The 24,009-nt window shown below is 35.5% G+C and overlaps 1 protein-coding gene across 7 annotated transcripts in view; it reads left to right on the top strand.

Annotated features, from left to right (window-relative positions):
- dop (microtubule-associated serine/threonine (MAST) protein kinase dop) overlaps window positions 1-24,009 on the top strand; it is a 677,535-nt gene that overhangs the window by 381,636 nt on the left and 271,890 nt on the right. For all 7 annotated transcript variants that reach the window (XM_090390876.1, XM_090390874.1, XM_090390878.1 and 4 more), the window contains 2 exons: window positions 8,062-8,194; window positions 23,635-23,699. In XM_090390876.1, coding sequence (XP_090247002.1) covers window positions 8,062-8,194; window positions 23,635-23,699 — 198 coding nt within the window. The remainder of the gene's footprint in view (window positions 1-8,061; window positions 8,195-23,634; window positions 23,700-24,009) is intronic.

Here is a 24,009-nt window from a genome sequence, read left to right as displayed (position 1 = left end):
ACTTATATGTTTGAAGCTAGATTATGGGTATCAAGTTTATGGCTCTGCAAAGCAGAATAACCTGCAATGGTTGGATCCCATCCATCATTAGGGTATACAGATAGTTACTGGTGTCTTTCACACACATCACCCACTCAAAGTCTTTATGTTGAAGCAAATGAACTGGCTTTGTCACTTAGACGGAAAGAGTTCTCTTAATTTTTCCCTTAAAATAAAGTCTCTTCAAGAGCATCCTACATGGACTACTCTTTTTCTCTGTATTGGGAAGCTCAATAATCACACATTTCAGACTGCCATAAGTCCTCTGGTATGCATGTAAAAGAGATTGTGCAAGCTGTTGCCATGAATGTTGACAACATAGCCTGCACCAAACATAACAGCCTCCATGACAAGTTTGCACCCCATCCTGCAGTCTCTCACTTTGTCCATCTTTCTACCTTCAATTATTTAATGCACACAGAGCAGCCCACTCTAATTTCTTGATGATCTATACAGATTATTCAAGATCAGAGATTTCTGTTGGCTGTGCTGATCTGTTTTCTAACATTACTCTCGCCAACCAGATCTCACTCAATTGCAGTAATTATAAAGCAGATTTGCATGCCATTCAGTTTGCACTTGTGCATATAAAAGAAAACTACTATCAAAACTGTGTAATTGATACAGACTCACTGAGTTCTTTACAGGCTATCTTTTGCTCCTGTGTATTATCCACATTCAGTGCTGTGTGAGGTGTTACACCTGTTCTACAAAATGAAGACCCTTAATTTCGATGTTCAGTTGTGCTGGATTCCCAACCATACTGGAATTAAAGGAAATGCGTCTTCATCTGCTAGATCAGCTCATACTTTCTTTACTTACTGTTTGACAGTACCATATACAGACTATAGACAATTTATAAGATCAGAGCTAATTGCTCAATGGCGGTTATTGTGGCAGGAAATACTGACAAACAAATTACATATTAAGCATTAGCAGTGTCGTCAACTTAGAAACAGAAGAGAGGAAGTTGTTCTTGTGAGGCTTTGCATTGGTTGCAGTCATGTTATGCATTCGTATTTACTGAGGGCTAATGATCCATGTACATGTTAACAAAGCAACATGCATGTCACTATTCATTATGATTTAGTGGGGTACCAGCACTTCACATCAGAGAGGAATGAAGTTTCACCTATCTAGTCAAACCATATACATTCAGGCAAATGTTATCCGACTTGACTCAGACAAATTGCATAACATTTTTAATTTTTCACAAACAATTAATTTATGCAAACAGATTCAATTATAAATTTTATTTATATATAGATACTGCATTGCTTAACTTGATTTTGTACATAAATATGACTTACTAATTTCTCTCTGACTATTTATTAATACCTGGTATTAATAAATAGTCAGAGGTATACTACTGTAACCTTTGCTATGGTGCAGTATGAGCATGCTAAAGGTGAAAGGACGAAAAGGAGATACAAAAAAATAAAAATGGAGCAATGCATCACCGGAGGTGAACAGGCAGGTATACCACATTGGTAGCAACAACATCTGCTAAACCCTCTTATATGGAGGAGGGCACTGTAAAAAAAAGTTTCAGGCAGGACATTGACAAAGATGTCAATCCTGCCTTCACAGAACTACTACATCTCTGGAAGATATGATTTCCTTACTGTTTCCAACAGTAAGTAATGTCCTATATGTGGAAGATTTTTACCATCTTCTGTCATTCATCTGAGGGTCATAGGAAGCAGTAAGCCATTGACCATCTCTCCTACTAGAAGACAGTTTGTGTGCACTTTGGCCACAAGCATGCAAAGATATAGAACTCTTCCTAAGAACAATCATTAATCCTAGTTGAACTGGAAGCCTGGTTCTTGGAACTGATATTTAATTGTAAACTTAGTTTCCTCTTTTTATATATGTCAGTTAGGAGACAAGTGCCATAAAGTAATGAACATTCTATGAACCCTATCTTCCACCCACTATGGTGCTGACAGATGTTCTTTGCTTCATTTGTACAGGGCATTGATATGATCAAAACTTGACTACGGGTCCCACGTCTGGTCTTCTTTCTGAAGAGTATGCTGCAATGGCTAGACCTGATTCACCATCAATCCACCAGAATTGCAACTGGAGCATTTTGCATGTCACCTATTCATAGTCTGTATGTCGAGGCAAACAAACTACCTTTGTTGTTCTACAGCAACAGCTGTCTTTGCTCTATGTAACTAAAATAAAATCCCTGTCAGAATACCTCACATATACAACTATCTTTTGGCCACAATGGGAGAATCTCTACAACACTCCACATAAAACCCCTTTAGTTTGTGGATAAAACTCTCCTACAAGCTCTAGAAATAGCAGTAGACAACATAACTCACACTACCAAACTTCTACCATACAATCATACATGGCAGCATGCAGCTTTTCTTTCATCAAGCTACCAAAATTTTCCACCTCTGCTATTGTCTACCAGCAGCTCTTTGAAATTATAGAACTGAATACTCTGATTTTGTGCTTGTCTACACAGACAATTCAAAATCTGAGTACCTAGTGTGATCTTCTGTCATATTTTCACACATTATACATCTGCACAAATCCCACTAGAGTGTAACAACTTTACAGCAGATAGAGCTTTCATTAAAATACATCATATTCCACCTCTACCAAAAGTGCATAATATATTCAGAATAGCACAGTTCTCTTCAGGCAATAAGAAGTCTAGAATTACAGCACCATCTGGCAGTCTCTCTCTCTCAAATTCAACACCACCTCTTTTTCAGTTACGGAAGCTACACTTTGATATATGCTTCTTGGATTCCAAACCATGTTGAGATTAAGGGAAATGTTTCTCAGACATCCACCATCAGCCTTACCATACACAGATCAGATAAAACCTCCTGTTCCAGTGGCAGCTATCTTGGAACAGAGAGAGTAATAATAATCTCTACCAAATTAAGCCTGAAATTAAATTATGGTAGTCTAGCCTGTACAGAGTTTCAACAGTGGAAGCTGTTCTTGCTTGACTTCACATAGATCATAGTAATTGCACCTACTCCTTCCTTCCTAGAGATGATGACATGCCTACATCTGACCATCACTTATATTTTAATGGAGTGCCCTTATTTCTCCAAGAGGTGCAGTCATTATTTTAGTCACTTTTATAATCTGTCTGAGCTCTACACACTAAGGCAGATTTTGTCAGACTCGACTGTTAATCTGGTTTTTAAGTGTTTATAGATTACTAATTTTTACCCACCTTGTATAAAGTATATACTTTTTAATTTAAGATATTGTAAATATGTTTTTAAAAAACCTTGGATTTACATACATTTTATGAATCTTAATATTTTTTATACTTTCTACATCTGTTTTATATGCATCTTTTACATTTGTTTTTCTACACTGATTTTATGTTGTCTTATTTATTAAATAGTATACTTCTAAGAAATGCTTTATTTATGATTTTTTTTTATTATTATTTAGACTTTTTATATATAGTTTTTAGACCTGTATAAGTCCCTTATTTTTTACATATGTTTTTGGCTGATTATGACCACGGTTTCGTTTCACCATTAAACCCAAACACAAATATTCATAACAGTTGAAGAAAGTTCTTCCTCACTTGGCAGACATACCAAACTGTTAGTGAATAATAAATATCCATTATTGTGAGGTAACACTTAAAAAGTAACTATAGGATGTTATATTTAATATTTGGATCCAAAAGAATAAGCTGCAATATTCAAAACTAAACACAAAAATATACTTCTTGAATGTCTGGCAGATTTCAAGTAGAGTAATGTTGGCAAATTCCAAAAGGGGATATTGAACAGTGAGACTTATTTAACCTATAGATGCACAAAAGATTCTTTTTAGGGAAGATATTAAGGGATTTTGAGTCATTACAGAGGGTAGCTGAAAGCTGGTTACTGTTGTGGGAGACCTAAACAACAGAGTATGAAATCAAGTTCAGAAATATTCTGGGAAAGTTTGGAAAAAAGGGCACACTTTTGGCTCACATAATGATAAGCACTCATTTGCAAAAACTTTTTGCAAATGTTAGCTAAATTAATGTATTTAGCTAACAACATCATTGTACATGATGATTTCATTCCTTCAATATTTTGATATACAATGGCAGATGCAATGTTTTATTCATATTCCATGAAGAGGTGATGTTTTGCATTTGTCAGCTATAAAAATGTTGTTTTTCACTTTGAATGACTAATTCAAGATCAGAGCGATAGTAATCTTTACTGTGCTTCTGTATAGTTAATAAGTGGAATATGAATGGGCTGATGGAAAATGTAATTAATACTTTGTCAACGGGGTGCTTAAGAGTCAAAGCTGCATAACTGAGAGGAGACCTCCACATAGCCTTTAAAGGAATGCGGGGAACCGACCAGGGCTTCTGACCTAATGTCCAATCCTCACCTTCTCGTGGTGCACCCTGTTGGGTATCTACTTGGATACTGAATGAACGAGGATGGGCTGGCAATTTGGGATTTAGCTGACCAAATTGTATTCTTATTGGTTAAACCAAAATAAAAAAAATGATGGTACAACATGACAAAATTTTATGCCGGCTGGGGCATTGCCCGGTTAAACAAGGCCCCCATTGTTTTCGCCAGGGAACCAGGGCAAACAGCGAAAAGTCAGCTACTGGAACAAATCTAAAAACAAACCCCAACCCAACATCCCTAGAGTTAAAGATCGGCACTATCAATGTAAGAATCCTGAATGGCAAAGAAATGGAGCTAGCTGAGGAATTAGATAGTACCAGATCGACATAATAGGGGTGACTGAAACAAAAAAGACCAAAACTTGTGAGATCTATCTGAGCAATAAATACAAAATGTTATATTCCGGCAATGACAATCAAGGAAAAGAAGGAGTAGCCATAGTATTCAACACAAAATACGAGGGTAATCTTCTTGAATGGCAGTCAGTCTCGAGTAGAGTAATGTGGGCAAATATGAGAATGGGGAACTGGACAATGAGACTTATTTGTGCCTATGGTCCCACAGAAGGTTCTACTAAGGTAGAAGTGGAGGAATTTTTTGATGCTTTAGAAAAAGCAACTGACACAATGAAAAATGAAAAGTTGATCCTTGTTGGGGATCTAAATAGCAGAGTAGGAAATGACTGTGAGACATACAAAAATATTTTGGGAAAATTTGGAGAAAAGAGCAAAGCTAATAATAATGGCAAATATCTGTTGGATTTCTGCTCAGGACATGGACTGGTTATTACTAACACCATGTTCCAACATAAAAATGTGCACAAATTCACATGGAGAGAAGAGGCTAGGAATAAGAAAAGTCTCATTGACTATGTTATTGTTGATAGTGATGTTTTCTCCCTGGTGCAGGACACCAGAGTGTACAGAGGATTTGAAATTGGAAGTGATCACTATTTAGTCTTGAGCAGGATAAAATTGAATTTCATATTGAGAAGAATAACATGTAAGAAAGTTTTAAAGCGAATAAAAGTTGAGCAATTCTCAGATGTGAACTGTAGACTAAAATACACAAAGATTATTGAAGAAAAAATGAAAGAGTTTGAGAACAGGAACCAAACCGTGGAGATTCAGTGGCAAGCCTTCAAGAAAACACTGATTGATTCAGCCAGAGTGGCATGTGGTGAGGTTGTCTGCAAGGATAGAAAAATCAGAACTCCCTGGTGGACACAGGAAGTTAGAGGCAGTGAAGGAAAAGAAGAAAGCATATCAAAAGTTCCTGTCAAATAAGTCAGCTTGTGCTCTTAGAGAATATAGAGACAAATGCAAGAATGCTAAACACTGTGTAAAACTAGCTAAACAAAAGTCATGCGAGGACTTTGGCAAGAATATAGAAAATAAATATCAAGAAGGTGGCAAAATATTCTGGAGGTTGTTGAAGAAGCTTAGGAATGGGGGAAAGTGTGCTGTAAAAGGAGTTAGAGATGATAAAGGTGACATGAAAACGGGAGAAAAAGATATCTTTGAAGTATGGAGTAATTACTTTGAAAAACTGCTAAATGAAACAAGCAGTGATGACAGCACAGTAGTAAAAAACACTGACCAGGTTTGCGGTCAGGAATACATATCCATGCTTGAAATGTGGAAAGGCAGTAGGAGTAGATGATATTCAACCAGAAATGCTGAAGTATGGTGGTGTGAGAGTCTTACAGCGGCTGCACTGCATAGTTCAGAAGGCCGGGACAGAGGGACGAATTCTCGATGATTGGAGTAAAGCTCTCATAGTACCCATATATAAAAAGGGAAATAAAACTGCATGTGAGAATTACAGAGGTATTTCCCTACTTAGTGTTCCTGGCAAGATCATCTATACAAGTATACTTGAGAAACGGTTGAGAAGAATTGTGGAAGAAAAGCTTGGTGAAGAACAAGCTGGATTCAGGCAAAACAGAGACTGTCAGGATCAGATCTTCACATTACGACAAATAGTCGAGAAAGCATGGGAATATAACAAAGATATGTATTTAAGTTTTGTCGATTTGGAAAAGGCATATGACAAGGTGCCAAGAGAGAGGCTATTCAATATGCTACGGTTATATGGTGTCAATGGGGCATTATATCAAGCAGTACTTAGTCTTTATTTGAGTTGTACGTCAGCAGATAGAATTGAAGGAAGTACAGGAAGATGGTTTAATGTTAAATCTGGTGTGAGACAAGGATGTACATTATTCCCTCTGTTATTCATTATCTATATGGATCACATTATGAAGGAAAGTGGTATTAAACATGATATCAAACTTGGAGATGTTAATGTCAGCTCTTTGCTTTATGCGGATGATGTTATACTTCTAAATAAATCCGCTACAAGTCTGCAAGATTCTCTGACTAAATTGAATAGCTGTTGTAATAGATATGGTATGAAGGTCAGCAATAAAAAGACAAAGACAATGAAAATAGGCAGAATCATTGAAAATGTCAAATGCGTTGTGAATGGAGAACCTGTGGAACAAGTAAAACATTTCAGCTATTTAGGCACGATTTTTACTCAAGATGGTAAATTAAATATAGAAATAGACAACAGAATCAGCAAAGCTGGTATGGTGGGAAGTCAATTGAATAAATTCATATGGAATGAGAAAGAAATTAGTCGGAACACTAAATTAGCTGTATACAAGATAGTGTTCAAACCAGTTTTAACTTATGGATCTGAGAGCTGGGTCAGAAGTAAAACACTTGATCAAAGACTAGAGACCACAGATATGAGAGTCCTGAGAAAGGTTATAGGTGTGAACAGATGGCATCAATGGCAATATCATATTAAAAATGAGGATATTAGGAAAGAACTTGACAATGTCAGCATCCAGGAATGCGTTAGCAGAGCTAATCTCAGGTTGTATTGTCACTTAAACAGAATGGGCGAGGAAAAATTAGCAAAACAAGTGTTCTCTGCCATGTTGGCAGCAAAACGACCCAGAGGAAGACCAAGATATAGGTGGATTGATACAGTACAAAGTGCCTTAGACGATAGAAATATAAGATCTGATAATGTTGGAGTCTTGACAAGTAACAGACTGATTTGGAGGAAAATTGTAGATAGGAAATTAATAATGATGTAATTTTTTTTTCATGTAGTACTATCATATGCTGTACATCCATTGAGGGTACATAGCAGGAATTTGATGATGATGACATACTTACACATTTTTATTCATTAGTTAGGTCACTCAGAGCTTAACAGAACTTACAAAGTCACAAAAATTGGATTAAATGTTTGGTACCAACAGCACTCATGATATTCATGTTTTAGATGAATATTTTTTTCAAAACTTATTAAAAGATTATGCTTAAAAGCATTATGCCTTGGTTTTTGAGTTAATAGGCTGGATTTATTTATTTATTTTTTTTTAACCTGAAAACTCAGTTTGATTTTAATTGTATCTTTATATAACTCCCTCCCCACTTACCTATGTACATAAATTTCATTCAAATATTTTATATAGCATTCTCCTTTTCTCTACTGCCACCTTTGAAAAATATAACAGAACTGTATGCATTGCCTCATTCTGCCAAGCTTATGCATTTTATGAATTTAATTTTTCTTTAAGGAATTTGATCCGGAAGAATTTTATCACCTACTGGAAGCTGCTGAAGGACAAGCAAAAGTGCTTCAAGGAGTGACTACAGATATTCCACAATATATTGTTAATAAATTAGGATTAAACCGAGATCCATTAGCTGGTAAAATAATAATTAATAACTTCTTTTATCCATATCACATGAAATATTCTAATTTGTACCTTTGAGTTTTCACTTTTTGACACAATGTGTAAACAAAAATTGAAACTACTTACTACTCTGTCAACAATCAATCAGAAAACATAGAATCACCAATATCATTTGTCTCTTTAGCGAACAGTGTCAAAATTAACACATCTGATTGGTTGTGCAGAAAACTTTATTGCTGAACTGGGGAGAACGTTAGTTCATAAAGGTGATGCCCATATATATTCTCCATGATGCTTTAAATGGACCAGCAATTTCGCCAAAGGATGTTGATTACCAGCTCAGTGTGGCAAGCTCCAACTTCTGCACTTCATGCACAAACAATGCATAAACTGGTGACATTACTCTACATCACAAATAGTGAATTGCCCACTAATGGCTATACTGTAAGAAACCGACATGTGGAAATTTAGAGACCTTTGTGAACAGAGTTTAAGATCTAAAGACATAATTTACAGATATGGGCAAAGTAATCCAAAGGGTCATTTGAATGTCGATCAGATGACCACCATTCAATTTAATCCAGTAAATTAGAATTTCTGTTTCTGCACATTGCTTATCTTTGCTTCTTGGGATAAAATCATGTTAGTGTAGAGAAGGGATTTGAAGTCTGGATTTTTTGCTTGCTGGGTGATGAAATGAGTGGAATGGATTACTAGAGGTTCTGATGCATTGTCAATGAATGAGTTTAAGGAGCAGTATCATGGGGCATTGTGTGTGAATAATGGTTAGCATGAACCTACTGAGTTTACCAGTCATTTATCAGTTCTCTCTGATTTTTGATCTAATATTGAAGAATATTTCAACATAATTTTTCTGCTTTAATGAATTCATCAATGCTTCTCATTTTCTAATCTTTATTTTCAAGTCGCTCTTTAATGAGTGAATTATGATGGTGTCGTTGTTGATTTTATTAATACTTGAACTTGTTGAGCCCAGTGGCCATGACAGGTTTCTTGGCCTTCTACAGTAAAGCAACTTTGCTTCGTGTAAACCAAATCAGTGCGAAGACAGTAATTCTGTCTGCATTGTCTTATCTTGTCTTTCTGTCTGAAGGAAATAAGTTGCCAGTCAAAAATTGCTGTACTTTTGTATGCTCCTGGCTGATTCCTCTTATGTTAAATTTAGTTTCGATCCAAGTCTTTTCAGCAGGAGGACGTTATCATCAAAAAGTGAGGTACACAGGCTGACTTACAGGCCTAAGAAGGCTTAAATTGAGAAATAACCTTCTGAATGATAATTAGATGATTTACCTCAGGCAGCTCAGATCAGGGAAAGGAGGAAAACTTTAGTATAACTAAATTTTCACTAAATGAAAATAAACTTTTTCAAAAGGAACCAGATATAAGTAAAGTGATATGTGCAAATATCAAAATTGGAAATGGAACAGAGAACATTAGTGCCTGAGCTCTAATGTAAAGATTTTTGTATGAAAACGATTCAGGAAATTTTTTATGTAATTTAAAGAGAGCTTTTTCTATTCAGTGCTCTAAACAGTTAAGTAGAAAGAAAATCTAGATGTGGTGAAATGCTTCTTTTGAGATAATATGGATAAAAGATTGATGCTAACAGTTATGATGTACCTCTGGATATTTCAGCTCAGGACACTTAGTTCATCATCAATGGGTGTACAGAATATGATAGTATTACATGAAAAATTGATATCATTACTAACTTCCTATCTGCAATTTTCATCCAAATCAGTCTGTTACCTGTCAAGACTCCAACATTATCAGATCTTATATTTCTGTCTTCTAAGGCACTTTTTACCATATCAATCCACCTATATCTTGGTCTTTATATGGGTTGTTTTCCTGCAAACTTGGCAGAGAACACTTGTTTTGCTAATCTTTCCTTGCCCATCCCATTGTTTAAGTGGCCATACCACCTGAGATTAGTTCTACTAACGCATTCCTGGATGCTGACAGTGTCAAGTTCTATCCCAAATATCTTCATTTTTAATATGCTATTTCCATTGATAACATCTGTTCATGCCCTTAATCTTTCTCAGGACTCTCATATCTGCGGTCTCTAGTCTTTGGTCAAGTGTTTTACTTCTGACCCAGCTCTCAGATCCGTAAGTTAAAACTGGTTTGAACACTGTCTTGTATACAGCTAATTTAGTGTTCCGACTAAATTCTCTCTTATTCCATATGAATTCATTCAATTGACTTCCCACCATACCAGCTTTGCTGATTCTGTTGTCTATTTCTATATTTAATTTACCATCTTCACTAAAAATCGTGTCTAAGTAGTTGAAATGTTTTACTTGTTCTATAGGTTCTCCATTCATAATGCAGTTGATATTTTCAATACTTCTGCTTTCTATGTTCATTGTCTTTGTCTTGTTATTGCTGACCATCCTACCATACTGTTACAATAGTTATTCAATTTAGTCAGGGAATCTTGCAGACTTGTAGCAGATTTATTTAGAGGTATAACATTGTCTGCATAAAGCAAAGAGCTGACTTTAACATCTCCAATTTTGATATTATGTTTAATACCACTTTCCTTCATAATGTGATCCATTTAGATAATGAATAACAGCGGGGATAATGTACATCCTTAATAAATTTAGTTTAATCCTTTATCCAAGTATAAGCAAACAAAGTTTGCACTTGAAGTATCTTCAGGACTGATGTACATCCTTGTTTGACACCAGATTTAACATTAAACCATCTTCCTGTACTTCCTTCAATTCTAATTGCTGACTTAAAACTCAAATAAAGACTAAGTATTTCTTGATGTAATGCCCCCATTGACACCATATAACTGTAGCATCATGAGCTTCCTCTGTTGGCACATTTTAATATGCCTTTTCTAGATCTGCAAAACTTAAATACAGATCTTTGTTATATTCCCATGATTTCTCAACTATTTGTCATAAAGTAAAAATCTGATCCTGACAGCCTCTCTTTGAGCTGGACCCAGCTTGTTCTTCATCAAGCTCCCCTTCCACAATCCTTCTCAATCATTTCTCAAGTATACTTGCATAAATCTTGCCAGGAACACTCAGTAGGGAAATACTTCTGTAATCTCACATTCAGTTTTATTTGCCTTTTTATATATGGGTACTATGAGAGCTCTACTGCAATCATCTGGAATTTGTCCCTCTGTCTTAGCCTTCTGAACTATGCAGTGCAGCCACTGTAAGACTTTGATACCTCCATACTTGACCACTTCTTATCGAACATCTACTTCTGCTGCCTTTCCACATTTCAGACCTTTGATGGCTTTTTTTCTACTTCAAGTATTCATATGTATTCCTGACTGCGTACCTATTGAGTGTTTTTACCGCTGTGCTATCACTGCTTTTTTCATTATGCAATTTTTCAAAGTAATTACTCTATGCTTCAAGGATATCTCTTTTTTTTTTCAGTTTTCATGTATCTTTTATCATATACAATTCCTTTTATAGCACTCCTTCCTCCATTTCTGAGCTTCTTCAACAACCTCCAGAATATCTTGCCACCTTCTTGATATTTATTTTCTGTGTTCTTAGCAAAGTCTTCCCATCACCTTTGTTTAGCTAGTTTTACACAGTGTTTAGCTTTCTTTCATTTGTCTCTGTATTCTCTTAGAGCACCAGCTGACTTATTTGCCAGGAACTTTTGATATGTTTCTTCTTTTCCTTCACTGCCTCTTTAACCTGTGTCCACCATGGAGTTCTAATTTTTTTATCCTTACAGACAACCTCACTGCATGCCTCTCTGGCTGAATCAATCAGTGTTTTCTTCAGAGCTTGCCACTGAATCTCCAAGGTTTGGTTCCTATTTTCAAACTCTTTCATTTTTTCTTCAATAATCTTTGTGTATTATAGTTTACAGTTCACATCTGAGAGCTGCTCAACTTATATTTGCTTTAAAACTTTCTTACATGTTCTTCTTTTCAATATGAAATTCAATTGTATCCTACTCAAGACTAAATGGTGATCACTTCCGATTTCAAATCCTATGTACACTCTGGTGTCCTGCACCAGGGAGAAAACATCACTATCAGCAATAACATAGTCAATGAGTTCTTATTCCTTGCCTCTTCTCTCCATGTGAATTTGTGCACATTTTTATGTTGGAACATTGTGTTAATAATAATTAGTCCATGTCCTGCAGAAATCCAACAGGTATTTGCCATTATTATTAGCTTTTGCTCTTTTCTCCAAATTTTCCAAAATATTTTTGTATGTCTGACAATCATTTCTTACTCTGCTATTTAGATCCCCAACAAGGACCAACTTTTCCTTTTTCATTGTGTCAGTTGTTTTCTCTATAGCCTCAAAAATTTCTCGACTTCTATCTTAGTAGAATCTTCTTTGTGGGACCATAGTCATAAATAGGTCTCATTGTTCAGTTCCCCATTCTGATATTTGCCCACATTACTCTACTTGAGACTGCCTGCCATTCACGAAGATTAGCCTCGTATTTAGTGTTGAATACTATGACTACTCTTTATTTTCCTTGATTGTCCTTGCCTGAATATAACATTTTGTATTTATTGCTCAGAAAAATTTCACCACTTTTTATCTTTTTTTTTTGTTTCTGGGAAGTTATCTCTCTTTATAAGACTATGATTTGGCTACATCTTAACTACTGCTCACAGATTTGGCCACCTGCGTTTCTTGGTGACCAGGAGGTGGTTCAAAAGATTCAGAGACGACTGACGAAGATGGTGACATGTCTGTGGAATACTCTCTATGAGGGTAGGTTGAAGGTTTGCACTGGTTGCCTTACTAGGCAACGAGTTGCCTGGTGTTGTACTACCTTACCCCAGTCTTGAAGATACCTTCAGGTGCAAACTTTGTTTGCTCACACTTGGATAAAGGATTAAACTAAATTTATTATAGTCTAACCAAGTGAAAAATAAACTTTTAACATCTTTCTCTAAATCCAGAGTAATTTAATAAAAAGGTGGCACACCATTTGGCAACTCCTATAGGTGGAGATGACCTTGCTAATGCTTCTGCCTCATATCGCCACTTGGGCCTGGCTCCCACTGAAGAGACCTCAGTAAAGGTCGAAACTAGTCTGGGTAGTGGCCCTTCCCTTAATGCATAACATTATACATATCCTCAAGGAGATGTGTTTTGCATTATGGGAGATACTGAGATAGGAGTGATGTTAGCTTGCTCCACCTTTGCAACAAGTCGCCTGGTGTTGTACTACCTTACCCCAGTCCTGAAGATACTTTCAGGTGCAAACTTTGTTTGCTCACACTTCGATTCCTTTTATAAGTTTTTGTTAAATTTACTTTTTCTTTTAGAAGCCATATCATGAATGGTGAAAATTAATAAAATTATTACCATAAAAAGAACATGCATTTATTATTATTCAGTCTGATTGTTCAGTTTGTTCATGCATATAAGCTTGGACAAACACCACCTTTTACTAGAAATAAATAAACTGACATTTATGTAAGGGAGTGATATTAAATGATGATAATATTTTTCTGTTTATTATTTATTTCTTTTGTTTGATATGATTCCATTATTGTAAATGTAGTTGAGAATACCTCACTTTTGTTATTTTTATTGTACATTCAAAAACCTGGACAAAACTAGTATCTTTCAGCACACTGGAACATAAGATCTGAAACCTGTCCAGGTTGCGCTGGGATGCATAGTTACAGTAACATTGCATCACTATGCTCTGTCAGTTCTCCACATTCCTGGTGGTAGTATGTGTGGTGATCTAATATCAATCCATAAACAACTCTCACAGTAACATTTCCCATGAAAACATCCATTTGAACTTCAGTTGAATTAAAAATTGCAGCAGTGAATTTATCATTCACTGCTACACTTTTCTTGAAACATGTGGACAGTGTTCTATTTTGTTTTATAGTGTTGATTGCTTAACTCTGTGCTTTTACTGAAAAGAGGCCATCTGAATTTGCAAAAGTCTATGACAAAAGTTTCAGGCATTTTCAACATCTCTCACCTACCACCCATCACAACATGATGATAGTATCATTGTTGAAGTTTTAAAAGGAAACTAATTTGAACAGTTGAAACATAAATGTTCCATTAATGGATATAGAGTTGATATGACTACTACAGCAAGTTGAAAATTTAACAGTAACCTGTAACTGTACAAAGATTCAGCAAACTAACTTACTGCACACAAAATGTTGGAAACTTCTGATGCATTAGGGCCATGGATATGCTAATATTGGTGAAACCATGATTCCTGAAACAAAACATGAAACCACTTGCAAGCCACACCAGACTTCCAGTAAGCAGGGTGGTGGTCTCACACCAGACAATGAAATTCATCCCTCATCTAAAAATCTGTATATACAAATTGTTAGATAAAATTACATTGGTCATAAAACAGAATATCCAGAAAGTAGTATTTATCTTGGCCACCAGAGCTGCTTGTATTCTGAGTTCTAAATACATTCTCACATGCTCCAAGGAAATTGGTAAGTCTGGTATATATTTGTTGCTAATTGCTAGAAAAGTTAAAAAATCTGGAGATAGGAGAAAAACTGAGTCAGGATCAGACTCAAGAGATAGCACTTATCAAGAATAATGACGTCATGAGAGTTGATGAATCATGACAAATTAAAATCTGTCTTCATACAGAAATGTACCAATACCCTGTGTCCTGATAAAGCAGTAAAAAAGACTGGATAAAGAGGTAAAGATTGGATAACTGATGAAATTCTTTCTCTCGTGGATCAATGCAGATCATATAAAAATCATCATCAAATTCCTGACATGTACCCTCAAGGGGTGTACAGGATATGATAGTACTACATGAAAAAAATTACATCATTACTAACTTCCTATCTACAATTTTCCTCCTAATCAGTATGTTAAATGTCAAAACTCCAATATTATCAGGTCTTATATTTCTATCGTCTAAGGCACATTGTACCGTATCAATCCACCTATATCTTGGTCTTCCTCTGGGTTGTTTTGCTGCCAACCTGGCAGAGAACACTTGTTTTGCTAATCTTTCTTCACCCATTCTGTTTAAGTGACTATACCACCTGAGATTAGCTCTGCTAATGCATTCTGGATGCTGACAATGTCAAGTTCTTTCCTAATATCCTCGTTTTTAATATGATATTGCCACTGATGCCATCTGTTCACGCCTCCAATCTTTCTCAGGACTCTCATATCTGCGGTCTCTAGTCTTTGGTCAAGTGTTTTACTTCTGACCCAGCTCTCAGATCCGTAAGTTAAAACTGGTTTGAACACTAAATTAGCTGTATACAGCTAATTTAGTGTTCCGACTAAATTCTCTCTTATTCCATATGAATTCATTCAATTGACTTCCCACCATACCAGCTTTGCTGATTCTGTTGTCTATTTCTATATTTAATTTACCATCTTGAGTAAAAATCGTGCCTAAATATCTGAAATGTTTTACTTGTTCCACAGGTTCTCCATTCACAACGCATTTGACATTTTCGATGATTCTGCCTATTTTCATTGTCTTTGTCTTTTTATTGCTGACCTTCATACCATATCTGTTACAACAGTTATTCAATTTAGTCAGTGAATCTTGCAGACTTATAGCGGATTTATTTAGAAGTATAACATCATCCGCATAAAGCAAAGCACTGACATTGACATCTCCAATTTTGATATCATGTTTAATACCACTTTCCTTCATAATGTGATCCATATAGATAATGAATAACAGAGGGGATAATGTACATCCTTGTCTCACACCAGATTTAACATTAAACCATCTTCCTGTACTTCCTTCAATCCTAACTGCTGATTTACAACTCAAATAAGGACTAAGTATTGCTTGATATAATGCCCCATTGACACCATATAACTAGCATATTGAATAGCTTCTCTCTTGGCACCTTGTCATATGCCTTTTTCAGATCGACAAAACTTAAATACAGATCTTTGTTATATTCCCATGCTTTCTCGACTATTTGTCGTAAAGTGAAGATCTGATCCTGACAGCCTCTATTTGGCCTGAATCCAGCTTGTTCTTCACCAAGCTTTTCTTCAACAATTCTTCTCAACCGTTTCTCAAGTATACTTGCATAGATTTTGCCAGGAACACTCAGTAGGGAAATACCTCTGTAATTCTCGCATTCAGTTTTATTTTCCTTTTTATATATGGGTACTATGAGAGCTATACTCCAATCATCGAGAATTCGTCCCTCTGTCCAGGCTTTCTGAACTATGCAGTGCAGCCACTGTAAGACATTTATACCACCATACTTCAGCATTTCTAGTCGAATATCATCTGCTCCTGCTGCCTTTCCACATTTCAAGCCTTTGATGGCTTTTTCTACTTCAAGTATGTATATATGTATTCCTGACTGCATGCCAGCCACTGTGCTGTCATCACTGCTTGTTTCATTTAGTAGTTTTTCAAAGTAATTACTCCATACTTCAAGGATATCGTTTTCTCCCATTTTCATGTCACCTTTATCATCTCTTACTCCTTTTACAGCACTCTTTCTTCCATTCCTAAGCTTCTTCAACAACCTCCAGAATATCTTGCCACCTTCTTGATATTTATTTTCTATGTTCTTAACAAAGTCTTTCCATGACTTTTGTTTGGCTAGTTTTACACAGTGTTTAGCATTCTTGCATTTGTCTCTGTATTCTCTAAGAGCATAAGCTGACTTATTTGCCAGGAACTTTTTATATGGTTTCTTCATTTCCTTCACTGCCTCTTTAACTTCCTGTGGCCATCATGGATTTCTAATTTTTCTATCCTTGCAGGCAACTTCACCACATACCTCTCTAGCTGAATCAGTCAAGGCTTGCCACTGAATCTCCAAGGTTTGATTCCTGTTCTCAAACTTTTTCATTTTTTTCTTCAATAATCTTTGTGTATTTTAGTCTACAGTTCACATCCGAGAGCTGCTCAACTTTTATTTGCTTTAAAACTTTCTTACATGTTATTCTTTTCAGTATGAAATTCAATTTTATCCTGCTCAAGACTAAATAGTGATCACTTCCAATTTCAAATACTCTGGATTTGAAAGTGGAAGTGATTGGAAGTATTTTGTGTTGAATAATATGGCTACCCTTCTTATGCTTGATTGTCATTGCCTGAAATATAATATTTTGTATTTATTGCTCAGAAAAATCTCACTAGTTTTTGTCTCTTTTGTTTCAGTCACCTCTGTTATGTCAATCTGGTACTTACCTAATTCCTCAGCTAGGTCCATTTCTTTGCCATTCAGGCTTCTTAGGTTGTTAGTACTGATCTTTAACTGTGGTGATATTGATTTAGGGTGTGTTTTCAGATTTGTTCCAGTAGCTTACTTTTCGCTGTTCGCCCTGGTTCCCTGGCGAAAACAACGGGAGCCTTGTTTAACCGGCTGACGCCCCAGCCGGCATGAAATTTTGTCATGATATACCATCATTTTTTATTTTGGTTTAACCAATAAGAATACAATTTATTCGGCTAAATCCCAAATTGCCAGCCCATTCTCTTTCGTTCAGTATCCAAGTTGATACCCAACAGGGTGCACCACGAGAAGGTGAGGATTGGACATTAGGTCAGAAGCCCTGGCCAGTTCTCTGCAATCCTTTAAAGGTTATGTGGAGGTCTCCTCTCAGTTATACAGCTTTGACCCTTAAGCACCCCTATAAAAATCATAGTTCAGCAAAATATAAAGGGGTTCAGAAAATTATTAAAGAATAGATCAAAGAAACGAAAAATCTGGATGAATGAAAATGTAAAGAAATAGGATTTCTACAGGAAAAGCATGACAGTTTTAATCTGCAGAAAAAGCTGAAAGAGACCTCAGGTATATTTAAGAAACAACAACTATGTATCCTTAAAAACAAAAATGAGAAATAGTATCCAAAAAAGATGATTAAATACAAGAATATGTGAAATATGTAGAGGAACTCTCTATTGAAAATAGGCAAAACTCGGAGAATGCTTATGGACAGATGGAAGGTGTTAAGTCTTCACTTTCTGTAATTTATCGATTTTATTCACTCTATATGGCCTCAAAGATTATCCACTAACTTGAATCCTGTGAAATCCCCCTTTCGAACTCAGGCAAATTCGTTTGATTAGTTGCTGCGCCAGCCTAAGTCTAAGGACAGAAATATCTTATCCTAATGAAGGTTCACAGAGATTAAGTGTCATCAATAATATTAAATTAGATCAAGGAGCTGTGGATACCTTTGCTTTGCAGTTGTAGCCCTTTTCTCTTAATTTTCTTTGGGTAATCCCCACATACATAGGTTTGATATTTTATGAGTGGTGAAGTCAGTCAGCATGCTCAGAACACACACATGCATAAATTAGAAAACGTTTATTTTTCAACTAAAGATTACAAAGAAAAGCAAAATGTCAATGGCTAAGATAAAGAAATGGTTAGAATTTCACATACAACTCTCTCACTTTAATTATACAAATCATTATTACATTAAAGAATCATTTATGCAAGTACTGCATTAATCACATATTATCTGGTGCATATTTGGCACAAAACATTATTCAGGTTTTTAGATCATATAAGTTTTAATATCAGTTCCATTACGGTAACTGCTGCAATCACACAATACTAGGATTCTCAGACAAACAGTCCAATGAGACTTACGAGTGTCCCTGACTATTTTAAGTCATCAAAGTTCACTTCCCTTCAGAAAGGATCTAAATTTCTTCCATTCACAAATATCTAAACAACGTAATAAGAAATTCACGGTACTTATCTACATTGTACGGTCTGCATCGAGATCTTTTTGTCTGTTGCTTCTAGTGGAATTTGACTTTGTTACAACACGGTGCCACGTGGGAATCACGTGCATGGTGCGAATCTGGCACTCGTCTTTGCTATCTAACATCGGCTTGCTCTCGCCGATGGCCCACGATTCGGATCTGCCGTTGTCTGGTGCGTCGCCTTGCCGGGACTTACGCTAGTCAGCTATGGGAACGTAGAGACTCGACATTGCCGTCTTAGCACGATGAGAAAACTGGAACAGAGAAATAAACGGGGGCTGTTCAGACCTGCGCTGCTGTATTTATTTCATTTCTCAGCGCCCTCTTTTCGACTTCAAATCTCACACATGGGAGCTCCCTTATTCGTTCTGATTGGGTGATGTCATTCTGCTACCTCACAGAGTCTTGTGTTTTGGGGAAAGCGTGCCCCTGAATGTCTTCCACGAATTCTTCAGCCTCGGTCGTTGCATCATACCCATGGTATTTCTGCAACCTTTGTCCTTTCGTTGGCAGTGTGTTAACCTTCTTGCATGCACAGCTTTAATTCTAACAGTTAAGTTTTCACATATATTAAAAATACATTATTTCTATTACATCATTTTAGATTGCATAAAACCTCAGACTTAATACTTAGTCTTTTATCTTATTCCTTCCATGTCATCATGATATTGTTTTCTTGATAAATTTAAGTTTGACTGCTAAAAGGGCAAGTATGTTCATCCAGTTAAGCACATCCTGTTAGATCCTGTATGGGTTACTCTTTTGTGAATAAAGTTTCCCATTCATGATCTAACAAAGGTCCATGCATTCGAAGATCAGAGGTAGAATGTGCACTGAATTCATCTAAAAATGATAAAGCCTTATTCCCTGATAGAATACCAGCAGAAATGGTAAAGTTTTTAGAAGGCAACATCATTACTATATTAGTAAGGCTATTTAATAAGATCTACGATACAAGCATAATCCCTCAAGACTGGTTACAGTCGACCTTTGTCATGCTACCTAAAAAAGCAAATGTGAAAAAAACTTGTAATGACTATGGAATGATCAGCCTAATGAGTCATGTTCTCAAAATGTTTCTGAAAATAATTCAAAAAAGAATATACAGAAAATGTGAAGACACCATTAGTGATACCCAATTTGGCTTTAGAAAAGGCTTGGGAACAAGAGAGGTTCTTTTCTGTTCTCACATCTTATTTCAAAAATGTAGTGACCAAAACAAGGAAGTATTCATTTGCTTCATTGACTTTGAGAAAGCATTTGACAAAATCCAACATACTAAAATGATTGAATTTTTAAAGAGAATTGAATTAGATGGTAAAGACATCAGGATCATTGAAAACATATTGGAACCAAAAGGCATCTGTTCAAGATGATGACGTCATTACAGACTCCATTAACATCATTCGAGGAATAAGGCAAGGATGTGTGCTGTCGCCTCTTCCTTTTAACATATACTCAGAAGCCATGTTTCAAAAATCTTAAAAGGAAGAGGAAAGGATTAATGTAAATGGTGAAATCGTCAGTAACATCCAATATGCTGATGACACAACTCTCCTGGCTGACAATATTCAGGATTTTCAAAATCTTCTGGAACTAGTGAACAAAGAGATTGAAAAAATGGGATTAAGAAGGAATAAATATCACCAAAACTAAATTCCTGGTCATAAGCAAAAAACCAATTCTTAATTCAACGCTTTCTTTAAACGAGAAACAAATAGAAAGAGTGACAAAGTTTAAATATCTCGGATGCTGGTTAAGTGAAGAATGCAATCCAGAATTGTAAATAAAAGTTAATCTCATCAGGAGAAAAAATTTTCTCCTGATGAGATTAACACTATGTAATTGCAATTTAAATTTAGAGCTTAGAGTATGCAGTTACATAGTGTTTTTACACCGTACAGCAGTACAGATTAAATACTATGTATAGTCTGTACTGCTGTATGGTGCAAAAACTTGGACCTTGAAGTAAAAAAACTTGAAGCCTTTGAGATGTGGTTATAAAGACGAATGTTAAAAATCCCATGGTCGGCAGAAACGTCAAATCAAGAAGTACTGGAACAAATGGGGAAATCACATAACTTTTTAGATACCATAAAAAGAAGAAAAACTGCATATCTTGGTCACCTACTTCGTAATGAAACATATAAGATACTTCAATTGATTATAAAAGGGAAGATTAATGGAAGACAAAGAAAATCTTGGCTGGCAGACATCAGACAGTGGACTGGCATGAGCTCTGAAGGACTGTTCAGAGTGGCTGAGGATCGCTCAAAATTTGCCAAGTCACTGACCTCCGATAGGAGATGGCACTCAAAGAAGAAGCTAATTCATAAAAATACTATATAGAATAGAAAGGAAATATATATATAATATATCATGTGAAAAGGATGGAGAACTCAAAAGAAAATAGAAAAATTAAGGGTAGAATTGTCACTTATAAAATAAAAATAAAACAGTGATCTTATATACATGGTGGCCTATAAGTCATAAAGAGATTTAAACATTTAATAACTTTTTTATTTGTTATTTTTATTCTTTTTTTTGTTATAATGAAATACAGAACTTCCAAAGATTTTTTTTTTATTAGTTATGAGTTATTCACATTTTAAACTCCCCCTTCATGACTTATGGGCCACCTTTTATATCATACAAAAAAACTGAAAGAAAATTGCTTTATTGTAGTGAGTAGGAGTGCATATCACAGTTGCTGTTATTTTTAGATGATATATTGTAACACTAGAGACACTGACTATGAAATTAGTTACTTGACAGATGGCTTGTGGAAAAACTGAAAATTACATTTCCAAGAGAACTATGAATGTTTGTGTTTGGAATCAGTGCTTCTTCATTTCTATATAGGGTCACTGTTTCTGATGAGTCTTCTCCCCTGGTTTCTATTATAGACTGCATCTTTGTCCAGGTTTTTTTCCTTTAGATCTTCCTCTACATTATCTTTCCACCTCTTCTTTGGTATTCCTCTTCCTCCTTGTATTTCCATTATCATAATACTTCGTCCATCATATTTTTCATTTCGCTTCATTACATGTCCATACATCCTAATCATGCTTCTTGTATTTTGTTTGTAATTGCACTCACCTTGACAGTACCTCTGATGTGTTCATTCCTCACCTGGTCTTTCCTTGTTACTGCATGCAGCCTGGAGCAGTCTCATTTCTTTAGTACTAATCTTGCTTTCACTGGACTTCTTTATAGGTGGTGTCTCCAATCTATATAACATTGTAAGTCTCACTAACATTCTGTATATTTTACCTTTCAGTTTCACTGGAACTTTTCTATCGCACAAAATTCCTGACATTCCTTTCCAATTCTTCCATCCTGCCTGAATTCTGTTATTGACTTCCCTTTCCACTTCACCTTTACTATCCACTACTGAAACCAGATATTTGAATTTATCAATTTTTTTGATGACCTCTCCATTCAGCACCACATCTTCCTCAGTGTCAACATTTTGACCATACACCAGATATTCAGTTTTTCTTCTGCTAGCTCTCATTCCACTTACTTTTAATACTCTTTTCCATCTTATCAGCTTTTGTACCACTTCCTCTCCTGTTTCTGCACACATCACAATATTGTCTGTATATAGCACTCTCCAACGTGCTCTCTCTCTAACTTGCTCTGTCAAAGTATCTATTACTACATTAAAGAGAAAGGAGTTAGTGCTAATCCCTGATGTAAACTATTTTCTAAACCTCAACACTTTTCTGTACATTTCTTGTATCAATATAACATATTTTTCTGGTACTTTCTTTTCTCTTAAACTCCTCCATATCTCTTTTCTAGATACTGTGTCATATACCTTTTCTAGGTCTATAAAAATGACATAGTGGCCTTTGTCCTTCCATGTATTTTTTTATCATGTGCCTCAGAATAAATACTGCATCCATAGTTCCTCTTTGAGGCATAAAACCAAACTGTACTTTTGCAATATTCACTTCTTCTCTCAGCCTTCCATCTATGATTCTTTCAAATAACTTCATTGTATGAGACATAAGTTTGATTTGTCTATAATTACTGCAGTCCTGTATATCTCCCTTTATATATGGGTACCACCACACTCTGTCTCCATTCCTCAGGAACTACCTTTTGACTATAGATCCCCTGTTGAGGCTTGGGAAGTTTTTTAAAGCTGAGGCCTTTAAAAAACTTTCTAAACCTCAACAAATTTGGGTGCATTAGACTGCCTGAAATCTGGGAAGCATACATTTTAAGAATGTCAGCCCAAACAGCAAGACAACCCAATTTTAGCCAACTACGGTGCACTATTTAGGAACCTAGGCCTGACTTCTGTTGCCTTTATTCAGCCGCACTTAATTAGTGTTAGTGGCTGTGCACATATCATTGTTTTTTGATCCCTGATGATGGCAATGTAACATTGTCAAAATATATGAAAATATTCAAGTTTTTATAATTAATATTCTAGTATGCATTGTCGTTTCTTGAAAAATTAAAAACTATGTATAACCATCATATAAGCCTATTTACAAGAATGGCTATATGGCATTAGTTGCTTTAGCTGTAATTAACTATTCACCCTAAAGCTATCAATAAAGATAGTGAATAACATATTGTTGCATCAGTAAAATATTAGATATGATGCAAAAGAATGTTTCAACTATGTATTACACCTTCAGAAACCCAAGAAATAACACTGATATTTTTTTATTTTTTTTTTATTTTTTATTTTTTTTTTAAACCATATTTCAGAATTAAGAGGAAACTTGGCTGTAGGAGAAACAGAACAGGCTGAAGAAAGTGAAACAAATCATGAGGTATACTTTTTTATGTATTTATTTTATAAATATAAATAAATAAAAGTAACCATTTTATGCTGTCAGTTTTGTTTCTTTTATAAAAGAGGTTTATTACTTACCGTATTTTTCCATGTATAAGACTTGACCCTACTTTTTCAAACCCAAAATTAAGAAATCAATATTTTAAACATCTCCAGTGGGAGGGGATCCAAACTGACTCTCTGAAGCTTTACTTCCATGGTCTTTTGCATAATTGATGACAAAACTTGAATTTTGAAGAATATGACAATCGTTTTTTATTTTCAGACATTTTTATGGGCTAGTGTTC

Source organism: Typopeltis vanoorti, chromosome 3 (genome assembly GCF_054136105.1).
Source record: "Typopeltis vanoorti isolate ZY-2024b chromosome 3, IOZ_Tvanoo_1.0, whole genome shotgun sequence".
Lineage (NCBI taxonomy): Eukaryota > Metazoa > Arthropoda > Arachnida > Uropygi > Thelyphonidae > Typopeltis > Typopeltis vanoorti.
Note: the sequence above shows the minus strand (reverse complement) of the source record. Positions and strands in the feature narration are given on the sequence as shown.